The 12,982-nt window shown below is 32.5% G+C and overlaps 1 protein-coding gene across 2 annotated transcripts in view; it reads right to left on the reverse strand.

Annotated features, from left to right (window-relative positions):
• LRCH2 (leucine rich repeats and calponin homology domain containing 2) overlaps positions 1–12,982 on the reverse strand; it is a 94,039-nt gene that overhangs the window by 33,464 nt on the left and 47,593 nt on the right. For both annotated transcript variants that reach the window (XM_029240542.1, XM_029240543.1), the window contains exons 7-12: positions 10,758–10,845; positions 10,341–10,452; positions 10,039–10,136; positions 9,884–9,942; positions 8,131–8,238; positions 2,381–2,446 (exon numbers count right to left, since the gene is read on the reverse strand). In XM_029240542.1, the coding sequence (XP_029096375.1) occupies positions 2,381–2,446; positions 8,131–8,238; positions 9,884–9,942; positions 10,039–10,136; positions 10,341–10,452; positions 10,758–10,845 (531 nt within the window). The remainder of the gene's footprint in view (positions 1–2,380; positions 2,447–8,130; positions 8,239–9,883; positions 9,943–10,038; positions 10,137–10,340; positions 10,453–10,757; positions 10,846–12,982) is intronic.

Consider the following 12,982-nt stretch of genomic DNA (forward strand, 5'->3'; position numbering starts at 1 on the left):
CACAAGAAAACTAGAGTTAATCAATGAATTTGGTAAAGCTGCAGGATACAAAATTAATAAACAGAAATCTCTTGCATTCCTATACACTAACAACAAAGAACAGAAAGAGAAATTAAGGAAACAATCCCATTTACCACTGCAACAAAAAGAATAAAATACCTAGGAATAAACCTACCTAAGGAGACAAAAGACGTGTATGCAGAAAACTATAAGACTGAAAGAAATCAAAGATGACACAAACAGGTGGAGAGATATACCATGTTCTTGGATTGGAAGAATCAACATTGTGGAAATGACTATACTGCCCAAATCAATCTACAGATTCAATGCAATCCGTATCAAATTACCAACGGCATTTTTCACAGGACTGGAACAAAAAATTTTACAATTTGTATTGGAGCCACAAAAGACCCCAAACAGCCAAAGCAATATCGAGAAAGAAAAACGGAGCTGCAGGAATCAGGCTCCTGGACTTCAGACTATCCTACAAAGCTACAGTAATTAAGATAGTATGGTACTGGCACAAAAATGGAAATACAGATCAATGGAACAGGATAGAAAGCCCACAGATAAACCCATGCACATAAGGTCACCTTATTTTTGATAAAGGAGGCAAGAATATACAATGGAGAAAAGGCAGCCTCTTCAATAAGTGGTGCTGGGAAAACTGGACAGGTACATGTAAAAGAATAAAATTAGAACACTCCCTAACACCATACACAAAAATAAACTCAAAATAGATTAAAGACATAAATGTAAGGCCAGACACTATAAAACTCTTAGAGGAAAACCTAGGCAGAACACTCTATGACATAAATCACAGCACAGCAAGATCCTTTTTGACCCACCTCCTAGAGAAATGGAAATAAGAACAAAAATAAACAAATGGGACCTAAGGAAACTTAAAATCTTTTGCACAGCAAAGGAAACCATAAACAAGACCAAAAGACAACCCTCAGAATGGGAGAAAATATTAGCAAATGAAGCAACTGACAAAGGATTAATCTCCAAAATATACAAGCAGCTCATGCAGCTCAATATCAAAAAAACAAACAACCCAATCCCAAAATGGGCAGAAGACCTAAACAGACATTTCTCCAAGGAAGATATACAGATTGCCAACCAACACATGAAAGGATGCTCAACATCACTAATCATTAGAGAAATGCAAATCAAAACTACAATGAGGTATCACCTCATACCAGTCAGAATGGCCATGATCAAAAAATCTACAGTAAATGCTGGAGAGGGTGTGGAGAAAAGGGAATCCTCTTGCACTGCTGGTGGGAATGTAAATTGTTACAGCCAGCCACTATGGTGAACAGTATGAATGTTGTTTAAAAGACTAAAAATAGAACTACCATATGATCCAGCAATCCCACTCCTGGGCATACCCAGAGAAAACCATAATTCAAAAAGACACATGCACCCCATTGTTCATTGAAACACTATTTACAATAGCCACGTCATGGATGCAACTTAAATGCCCATCGACAGATGAATGAATAAAGATGTCATACATATATACAATGGAATATTACTCAGCCATAAAAAGGAATAAAATTGGGTCATTTGTAGAGACATGGATGGACCTAGAGAGTGTCATACAGAGTGAAGCTAGAAAGAGAAAAGCAAAGACAGTATAGCAACGCATATATGTGGAGTCTAGAAATATGGTATAGATGACCTTATTTGCAAAGCAGAAATAGAGACACAGACGTAGAGAACAAATGTATGGATACCCAGGGGGAAAGGGGTGGGGTGGGAGGAACTGGGAGACTGGGATTGACAAATATACATTATTGATACTATGTATAAAATAGACAACTGATGGGAACATACTGTATAGCACAGGGAACTCTACCTAATGCACTGAGGTAACCTAAATGGAAGGGAAGTCCAAAAGGGAGGGGATATGTATGTGTATGGCTGATTCATTTTGTTGTGCCTTGGAGGCTAAAACAACAGTGTAAAGCAACCATACTCCAATAAAAATTAATTAAAAAAAAGAAAAAAGTGAACAATACATAGAGAATAAACGCAATCAATGATGAAGAAACACATTATTCTTGACAGTAACAGTAATACGATATATGTTTGCTAAATGGATAAATGAATCTGTCATCAAGACAAAATGCAGGTATGAGTATAAAAAGATCAAATCAGCATTTTTGGATTTGTTTAAATCAAAAGTCAATTAAACCTGTGCTGTATAACACATTTCTTTAAAAAAAAAAAAAGCACATTTCTTCTCTAAATTATCTAGTTATATTAAATTGATATCAATTATTCAATTAAAGCCCACATATATGAACATTACTGTTAAAGGATCAACTTTCATTATAAAATATTAACTATAAGTACTAAGATATTTTTATACCTCTTTTCGCATTCCACAGTTTGTTTTGGCTTGTTTCTTGTGACAGAAGTTGAATGATTAAGAATCCTAGAAGTAAATCAACACATTAATTCCATAGTATATTAAAGAGAATAGTGTATATACATGATATAAAAGATGTCCATAAATAACTGCATCTGGTCCATGAAGATCTTTGCTAGAAAACAATATTTAAATGTTATTTAGATCAGATGCTCATAAGCGCACTGGCTATTATGAAGGAATGAAGTTCACCAACTCTTCCATGCATCTTCTCTTATAAACCCTTTCTCAAGGCTTGGATATCTTCAAGCCATGCTATTTCCCTGTGCATATCTAACTTTTGGCTGAGACAGAAGATAAAGAGATGCAGATTGTTTAGGTACCATCACAACTGATTTAGTTTTCCCAGGATAGCAAATGACAGGATCATGCTGATGTAATATCATTTTGCCTAATGCCAATAAAACTTAATTCAAAATGCAAAGCCAGTGCTAAAGTTCAATTCTTTAAAAAAAACTCCACGAGTTTATTAAACTTTTAATAACCAAATGAAACAGTATTCGAAGAAAACCAAAAAAAAAAAGAAAAATAAAGAATGATAAACCACTGTATGAGAGAACTATTTGCCCATAATTGTATGTAATTCTAAGTGTTAATCTCAAAGTCAAAAGTAATGAATTATTAACTATCTTTCTTTAATATAAGTAACATATTTAAGAGTTCTTAATATTTACCCATTTACTATAGATATAAATGTTATCTTAATTTTCAATTTTAAGTTTAGTTTTATAAGGAGTAGAATATCTGCCTTTTATTCAAAATAATATCATCAGATGTCAACTATCAAAAGAATACCCAGGAGAAAAGAAATTCCAAATTAAAGCTACATATTAACTATTAAAACACATAATGAAATAAATATAAGTGGGTAATTCCAGAAAGATGGTTAACATAAAGAAACCAATTTCCATTACCCCAGTTTCCTCACTAGCTTAGATCTAGTAGAGCCTCACCAGGAAGAAGTCCCAGTGAGGGGCAAAGGTCAACTATCACAAGCAAAGCAGTGTAGCTTTGCACCAAACAATTTCGAGATTACTGACACCTTTGTGTGGGCAGGCACTAAAATTGTACTGAATCCCCAAATGCAGAAGAATTTAGATAATAAATTATCTAAGACTATGAGGAAAAATTACATCATTAAAGAGTGATTTTTAAAAAAGGAAGTAAACCCTAAGAGTTCTCTTCACAAGGAAAAAATTTTTTTCTATTTCTTTAGTTCTGTATCTATATGAGATGATGGATGTTCACTAAACTGCTTGTGATAATCACTTCATGATGTATGTAAGTCAAATCATTATACCAAACACCTTAAACTTATACAATGCTGTATGTCAACTGTATCTCAATAAAACTGAAAGGGAAAAAAATCTTAATTTAAAAAGGAGATATAGCAGTGTGAAATATCCTGGGGGGCAATGTCAGGATTATTCCCTGGGAAGGGGAGGTCAAACTACAGTGCCCTTCACTGCAGTAAATTCTGAATTCTCCCCATACCATACTCACTAGTGTTGTGATTATTTATGTGTATAAGTCATATTGGAGCAGAAAGAAAAAAAGTTGAGATCTACTTACCTATAAAATATATTTTATGTACTTGAAAATTCTCCTATGAAAAATTTTGTGTATAATTGATATTTAATATTTTACTCTGTGATACTCAAAGTTAAAATGAGTATCTGTTTTATCTAAATACCTCTTCTAGATTATTAAGACACTTCCCCAATCCAGGTACCAGTACTGAGTTTTAAGTAAAAGACTATATAATTCTATGTAATTCAGCTGCATCAACCTGGCCCCTTAATACTTAAGGCGTCCACAAACTCTAGATACCTTGATGCACGTCCTGCTGCTCTGGTCCTCTGGAAGAGTTTTTCACTGAATGATGCTCTATAACATAAAGGTCTCCGTCTGTATTCACATTTCACGTACATCAACCAAACCAAAAAATGGAAGAAGTAAGATGTTTTGGGAGAGGATAGGGAAGTCATTAGTAAAGCAAGCAGAAAAGAAAGAATGGATAGATTTTAAGGGTTGAGAGAACTACCTGATTAGTTATAACAAGCTAGAGATTAACATGATGCTCCTCAAATTAGAGTTCACGTGATCAGAAAAAAAAAAAAATCACATGAAAAGGTAATGTACATAATTTCTATAATTCTAAAACAAAATAATAAACTGCTCAAAATCTGATTTTGCTTTCCATGATCCTTAATTAATTAAACTTCAATATAACTTTTCATAATTACTTTTTTAAATTTAGCTATATCACATAGCACTCAGAAGCACATGTTTGTACAGTAAGTAAAAATTCTCAGGACACACCTAAAAGCAATTAAAATAATTATTAAAAGTGAAGACGTAATAGAAAATACTATAGAATAAGTTAGAAGGAATGAACATGCAATGGGAACCAGTCAACTGAAGCTATTCATTGCTTGCATGTATTATAATCCTTTCTTTAGGATGATAATCAAACAAATTTTAAGAAGCCAGTTAAACATCTACTTAATCAGCCATGTAATAAGAAAATCAGTATAAGAAGAGCAGTAGCCACTTCTCTAATGTTAACATACATAAGTAGAGTTGGTGGAAATTTGAAGAATTGGCTAAGTAATTTACAGAGCAACATTATTTTAAAATAATGATTTTTTAAGACAATAGTTTTTTATTTAGCTTCCCAAATTATAGTGAAGATAAAATTATGATTTGTGGAGATAAAATTATGATTTGTGGAACAGCTATTTTAATATAGACAAAGTCATTGATTCAGGGGGACTTCAATACACTCAAATACCAGTAGAAATAATCCAATAGTTTGACAAAGGGGATAAAGATTAGCTTTTAAAAATTTAACAGTAAACTGTCAATACAAAGTAGTTTAATCTATGCATCTCAGACAAAGAAGGGGCAGTCTTCTAAATAACTAGGCTTCAGACTTTGAACACTTATGAGTTATCTACTTGATGGTTTATTTGGTGATCCTTTTCCCCACCCTTTCTGATTATTAATTCTGTGTGATATCTTCTTGTTACTTTCCTAGGACAGTTTCATCCACCGAGTACTAGTATAAACCTTCTTTAAGAATCACAGATATTTTAAAAAACAGTGCAAACTAAACAAGTGGCAAAGCTGCTCTAAGAAAATCATCACTAAACTCAACATAAGCAATTTTTAAATTGCCTCTAATTTTGGAGTACACGCATGGCTTCTTTTAGCTGAGAGTTAACACTGCATTTACCTTTGACTAGTAGCTAGCTAAAGAGCAGTTAAATAGTAAGCATACAGTCAAAGTAGGAGTCTTAACTGGTACTTCCTGATATACAAAGATAATCTTACCCCAGATAAACTATTTTAAATCAAGACTAACAATAAACAAGCAAAAACATTACAATGATTATGTTAAAACTTAAAAAGAAATTTTACAACTCCTGGTTGACTTGCAATTTTAAATAGCATTTCAGATTCTTCATTAATAAAGTTGGAATCTAAAACAATACAGTGTGAAAGGGAAAAACTACAACCAGAGAAGGTATACAAACTCACATCCTCTAAGGCATATATTCTTATACAAGATTACTTTTGACTTTTTGGACTCACTCAAATTTTAGTATTGTAACAGTAAACAAAAAATTTTAATTATCTACATCTAAGACATATAAGCAATAGCAACATATTTTAGAAGGAAGGATGAGATCATTTAATGGAGAAAATACTAGATTCAGCATAAAAAAATTCTGGGATCTAATTTAAATTGTCTACAGATTACAAATTTTAAAAGTAAAATGTACTCCTTACTTTATGAACAGATATTATAAAATTTCAATGCCTTCAAAAATTAGACATAGTTATAACATTAATGTCACTGCATATTAATATTTAATCCAAAAAGCTCTTATATTTGTATGCACTAACATCTGAAAAGGAGGATGAAGTAGAGAAACAGTTCAGAGAGAGAGGAATTAATTTTGTATAAATCTCAAAAAATAACAGAAATTATGTAGAGAGAACAAATTAACTAAATTAACGGTTCCTATTAGCTTTAAATTTGTTGATCTCATTTTCAAGCAATTATTTAACCAGTAACAGTATTACTGAGTACCTACTATGTACAGTGCTAGGCGCTGTTTTGTTCCGATTACAAAGCTATCACAAAAACAAGACCTATGAAACATCATTTGATGTTGTATCTAGGCTAGAAAGAATAATTTGTCAGAGGGATAGATGAAAAACTAATACAACAATAGGAGAAAATTGAAAATATAGAAATGTTATATGTGGCAATGTTAAAATCTAAAATTATGCACTCAAATGCTATTCTTAACACAATGAGAGAAATGGATATTGTTGTGGGTTCTTATAAAATCAGTATTCTCTGTCCATAATGATAAATGCAATTTTTTCACCTGCCAGGTAGAGGAGGTAGAAACTCAACTATTTTTTAAGCTACACAGAGCAGGTGGTGGCTTGCTTCATCAAACCTCTTAAACCAATGGGGAGATCAATACTTTAATTATACTGAAGGGGGAAAACACACACAACCTCATAAGTAGCCAATTTTTTAAAAGCCCAGTTAAAAAATGAATCATAGGGAAAGGTTAGAAGATAAGATTCACAGAAAAGGGTGACAGAAAGTTATGGCAGAAGAAAAATGTCAATTGAGAGTGAGGATACATTAGATATAGATATAGAAGGGATAAAGATGAGTGATATTTTCTAGTATGGTTTTCAATTCTATAAATGCAGTAGCAGTGCAAAAAAAAGATATTGAGTGATTATTTTTTAAAAATAGTGGCCCCTAAAACCACACATCTGTCATTGAATAAATTTTAATAGTAATTATTTTTCAAAGCATCTTTGAAATGCCAGTATACTTTTTTAAGCTTCCCAAAACATGGTCATGTGATCCATAAACATTTATTGCTTTCAATAAGTAAAATGCTTAGTAGTTATCCATGTTAAGTGCACCAAAATTATTCTTTTAATTTTCTCAAAACAAAAAAATCTCAGATCTGCTTTATTATTTCAAAACTATAAATGCAGTACTCTCAGTACATGAAGATGGCAATAAAGCTGACCCTCAGCAGCACATAGAACTTTTTCTGTATTAAAAATGGACCTGCACTGATTTTACACTCATTAACACAATGTCCTCCTCATTGCCAATAACACGCATTTGGAGAAAGCCCAGCCAGAGGGAGAAATGCTCCTTGACCAAGAAACAGACTAAAGTGAACCTGTGACTCTCAAATCGTCACACTGATTTAATCAACGATTATATAATTCAGTTCAATTTTAAGGAGTTTACACATATCCCAAGTAACTCAAAATCTGATAAAAAGCACACTATATACTTGTGACACGTACTTGGAAAAAAATGCTCATAACATATTTAATGCTACTGTGAGCTAAGGTGAATATCAACAATTATTATTATTTAGCACCAGGAATAAAAAAGAGATATCAAAGCAATAATTAAATATAATGACTAGATGAGTATAAAGTATTCTGTTAATTGTATATGTAACTTTCTATTTCTCTCCTAAGAATTTCCTATTGTCTTTTAGTAGTTAGTCCCTTGAAATAGATCTTAAGATGGTCCTATTATTTACTGTTTATTTGAAAATCTTTAAATACTCAGATTTAATGATTATAAAAGTTGCCCACTTAAATCTCATTATTGAAAAAGATACCTGTTCTTCTGCTCTTGCTGCAATAACTGAGCAGCTATTTTCCTCAAATCAGTTACTTCTTTCAAACCATCATCTTCTTCCTCAGCAAGTAATTGCTCTTTCCCAAGTCTGAAAGGTGACACGAACATGGTTATCCAAAAAGTAAGGCAGATGATATTTTATGCCAGCTTCCAAATGTAGAAACCATTTTTTATTTTTATAGCATGTGAAAGCTAAAGCCCTATAACGTCCTTGTATTTAAAATGTTAAAATAAGAAATAAAGAATATTTAAGGAATATAAAAACATATCTATCCTCTCAATAGGCAACGTGGCATACTGGTTATATTAATATAATTAATGGCTAAAAGGTAAACTGCACCACCATTTTGTAATTTCTGAAATGTGTAATGGCCATAGTAATTTAACAATGCATATTTTCCATCTTGAGTGTAATAAGGACCACAGAGCTCTATTTGGCCTATCTTTAGAGATAGAAAATGTTATGAAAATCTCTCATTTTATCAAGCCACTCTACTCTTATCAGTTTATTCATTTTGATTTTCAAAATCTCTATGTAAGATGTTTAAGTAGTAGAAATGCAAAATAGATTGACAGACTGGCAATTTGCCAAAAAACACTCATTAAAATATATAGTTTTATCATTCAAAAAGAACAAAGACATTTTAAAATTGTCCTCCAAACTCTAGTAATTTTACCCCAAAGGTATTTCATTTAAAAAATGGTACCAAGCCTAAGACTCTGTATCTTTACCATATCTTGCATGCCACTGGAGACTCAAGTATAGGCAACTGTCCTCATGAGATAAGGTGAGAAAGTAAGAGACGAATGAAATATAGAGTACAAGACAAAGCACTGTATCTCCCTATGGGGTACCAGAGATGATTAATTAATGACTGTTAAAAAGTTACCAATGAGGTCATTTGGGGGAAGCACAATGCAGAGAAAAGAGAAAAACTTGGGGATCAGAGAGAGAGAGCTAGGTTCACACCCGAGGTTCTAGTGGACACTAGCTAAGTAGTTCTAGACAAGAAACTTCAGTCTCCGAGCTTCACCTTCCTCATCTGTAAAAATGTGGACAATATCGACCCCACAGGATTTAGTGAAGATTAAGTAAGAAACATGGCAAAGCACATAGCACAGATCCTGGTATATGGTAGGTATTCAACAAATGCTCCTTGCTTCCTGCAGCTATGAAGTAACTTGAAGGAGTGACTGAAAAATGTGGTAGGTCATATTCCATCATTTCATAAGATAAATGATACAGAAAAGATCCAAAGTACAATTATTTTAATAAAATAGAGAAGTAAATACCCTTAAAATTACCATAACCAGTCTGATGAAACAGAAAGTGTATTAGCCCAAGAGTCAGAACACCTGAGTTCCAGACATTTGAAACTCCAAGCCTCAGTATCCTTATCGGTTAAATTATGCCAATACCATCTGTTTTAAAGAGTTGTTAGATAGCTCAAATGAGGCAATGTATGGGAAGGTACAGTATTCTTCAGTAATCATAATGGGTGATATTATAATTACACTTATAGGGGAAAACAGAGTATATACTACACTCAACTTATATGTTCAGTATAATTTTCAGTTTAATTGAGGAATGCAGACAGATGAAATATTCACAAATTAACTATCTGAACTTAACAGGTAAATGAACAAAAAATATTCGTTCAAGTAGAAATATCTAAAGAATATTTCAAGTATTAGTAAGTAACATTTCAATTTGAGAATTAGTGTGTGCTTACCTTTTTTCATCTCCCAATTCTTCATTTTTCTGAGATTTTTCAGGGCCTTTTTCTTTTCCCTTATACAAAAGAAAGTTATAATTTTAAAATGTATTGTTCACTTTTGTGAGATTAAGGAGAACATGTTATTAATACTTGTTCAAAGTTTTCTTTACCTTAAGGAAAGTGACAAATGATCCAATAGGTGCATCTCCCTGTTCAGGAACTGCTACATCATCTGTGTTGGGGTCAGTAAAATCATACACCTCCTGGTCTAAGTGGAGATTAATATTTATTAGAAAATATGAATAGTAAACAGTGTTCTCTGACACTGCAGTGCTTAGAAAAAAGTACATTTTCCCAATAAAAGAGCTGGCCAAAGATACTATAATTTTTTAAAGGCCATTTTAAATAAAATATTCATTTTTAATAAGAGCTATGTACATGATATAAAAATAGCAGACACCATATGAATTACCTTTCTGAGAATCATGTTTACTTCCTACTGAGTGACTGTCATTTCTTGATGTCTGCTCTCTATTTGATTCTGAGACTTGAGAATGAAGGCTGATTGTGTCGTCATCTGATGGCTGAACAGAATAAGCAAAAAGTAAAAATGAGGCGTTTTAAACATATGATAAGGATTAAGTTGCTTTAATATCACATCTTAAGTATAGAACATCTGATTTAAATCTCCAGTTTTCAAACCAAAAATTAATATGAGGTTTATTTACTGTTCTGCTTTTTAAAACGTGCATGTCTTTTTTTCATTTGAATTCATAAAATGCATGATGATCATATTTTTAAGCAAAAGAAATCAAGTGTGTGCAAGTGTCTATTTCAAAGCCCTAATAAAATTTTAAAATAAAACAGTTCAGCAATAGAGAAGACTCACTTCCGTTGTAGACAATCGTTTCTCTCCGTTATCACTTCCAATTCCAGAGTCAGGGCCATGATTTTTATTTGGATAAAAATCTTCCATACTATGGAAACACAAATTCTAAGGGCAGTTAGGGTTTTCTTCTTAAATAGATAATACATAATTGACCTAAAATTTCCCTAGATAATACAGTCTTACACATTTTTGATATGTAGGATCCTTAAAGACATGAGGAGAAAAATATCAGATCATACAAAACACTTTATTCATGTCCCTCATGTAATATTTTTCTTTCATGTGCTCTGTTGTAAAAACTTAACAATAGCTTATTATTTCTCCTGAGAGATTCAGAAAAGCAGACAGCCATGCTAGAAAATCATCTTGATAAAGACCTATTTTTATCAGTTTGACAAATTTCACCACAGAATGCTGAAATGTTTTTTAGCTTTAATTCATAGAGTTTTTTCTTCATTATCTTTAAAAATATATTTTAGATTTGTAAATAAGGCCCATTTAGTAATTAAGAAAAGAGAAAAAAGGCAAAAAAAGTCTGTGACTCATTGAATAAGCAATTGTTTCGGTGTGAGGATAGAGCTGTCCTTGCAAATTTCTGAATTACAGTATGCCACCCAGGTTGCAAAATATTTTTCACTTTAATTTGCAAATTTACTATACACTCTACACTGACCACTGATTATGTGCCAAGAATTGGGCTAGGTGCTTTAAAGGTAATACCTTATACATTCCTTGTGAAAACTCTAGCAGGTTAGTGGTGCTTTTTCATTTTATGGAAGAGGAAAGTGAGGCCAGGAGGGGTTGAAAAAATTGCCCAATGACACGCAACTTGCAAATGGCAGTCTAAATTTGTTCCCAAGATTATCTAACACTAAAGTCCCTAATCTTAATCACTATGCTATACTCCCTCCCCAAATACTGATTTTATACTTTTCAAAAGTATATCAACAAACTTAGGGAAGCAATTACCAAGTGTCAAGGCACTATGCTGAACACCTGAGATGAGATGAATTTTAAAATGTTTGGCTTCAAAGGGCTCTCAGCCCAGAGGGGAAGGGAGTATGTTTATATGTTTTGAAGAATATGACAAAGGTAAATATAAAGTGCTGTGAGAAAAGAGAGATTAACTAATTCTCCTTGGTAAGGTTAGGAAAGGCCTCATCCAAGAAAGTGGCATTTGAGATGAATCTTGAAGGATGAAAAGAGGCAACAATTGCTAGCATTTGTTGAGTGTCTACATTGTGTTAGATACTATGCCAGGTACACATCATATTTTATTTATAATCCTTACATTATACAATTTACGCATTATTTCTTTTTACAAATGAAGATAATACAGCTTATAAAAGTTAACTTCCCAAGGGGAAAAATTATGACATTTACTGAATATTATTCATTGAACTAGTTGCCAAGCACACATTTAATTCTCACAACAAGCTTATGAAGTGTGTATTGCTAACATTTTAAATAAAGAAACAGGCTCAGAGAGATTAAATAATTTACACAGCCCACAGAGGAATTAAGAGAGAGGTTAAACCATGATTAGAACTGAAATCCATCTGACTCCACTGCACAATAATACATCCATGTACTATACTAAAATACATTGGTGTATTCATAATAGACGATAATGATAATAAGCTATCTGTTGAGGAATTATTATGGATCAGACATTGTGTTAAGTACTCTATATACATTATTTCATTTAATCCTGACAGCATCCATATGGTTATTTCCCTTTTCATATATAATAAAGTTGAGAACCAGAGATATCATGACACAAGGACATACAGTTATTAAGGGTCAGAGAAGAGCTTCACAGGCATATTATGTCTGACTCCAAAAGCTGATGATAAGTATAGCTACTGTAATGCCTATGTAAAATAAAGAGTTTACAAAATAGTCAAGGCACAGAAAGTAGTAAGAACCATATAGCCAAGAACATGAGTGTGAAACTCAAAGTACGAGAACTTTCTAAGTAATTCAGTACCAGCTGTGAGTGAGAGATAAGCACACCCAAAAGCCAACTCATAAATAAACTCTATTGACCTGCACTGTCCAATACAGTAGCCACCAGTCATATATGGCTATTGAGCATCTGAAATGTGACTAGTCCAAATTGAGACATGCTATAAATGTAAAATACATACTAGATTTCAAAGATTTAAAAGGAAGAAAAAGAATGTGAAATAACTTACTAATTTTTTACATTTAATTATATGTTG

This window comes from Monodon monoceros, unplaced genomic scaffold (genome assembly GCF_005190385.1).
Source record: "Monodon monoceros isolate NGI ecotype Baffin Bay Population unplaced genomic scaffold, NGI_Narwhal_1 Super_Scaffold_22, whole genome shotgun sequence".
NCBI lineage: Eukaryota > Metazoa > Chordata > Mammalia > Artiodactyla > Monodontidae > Monodon > Monodon monoceros.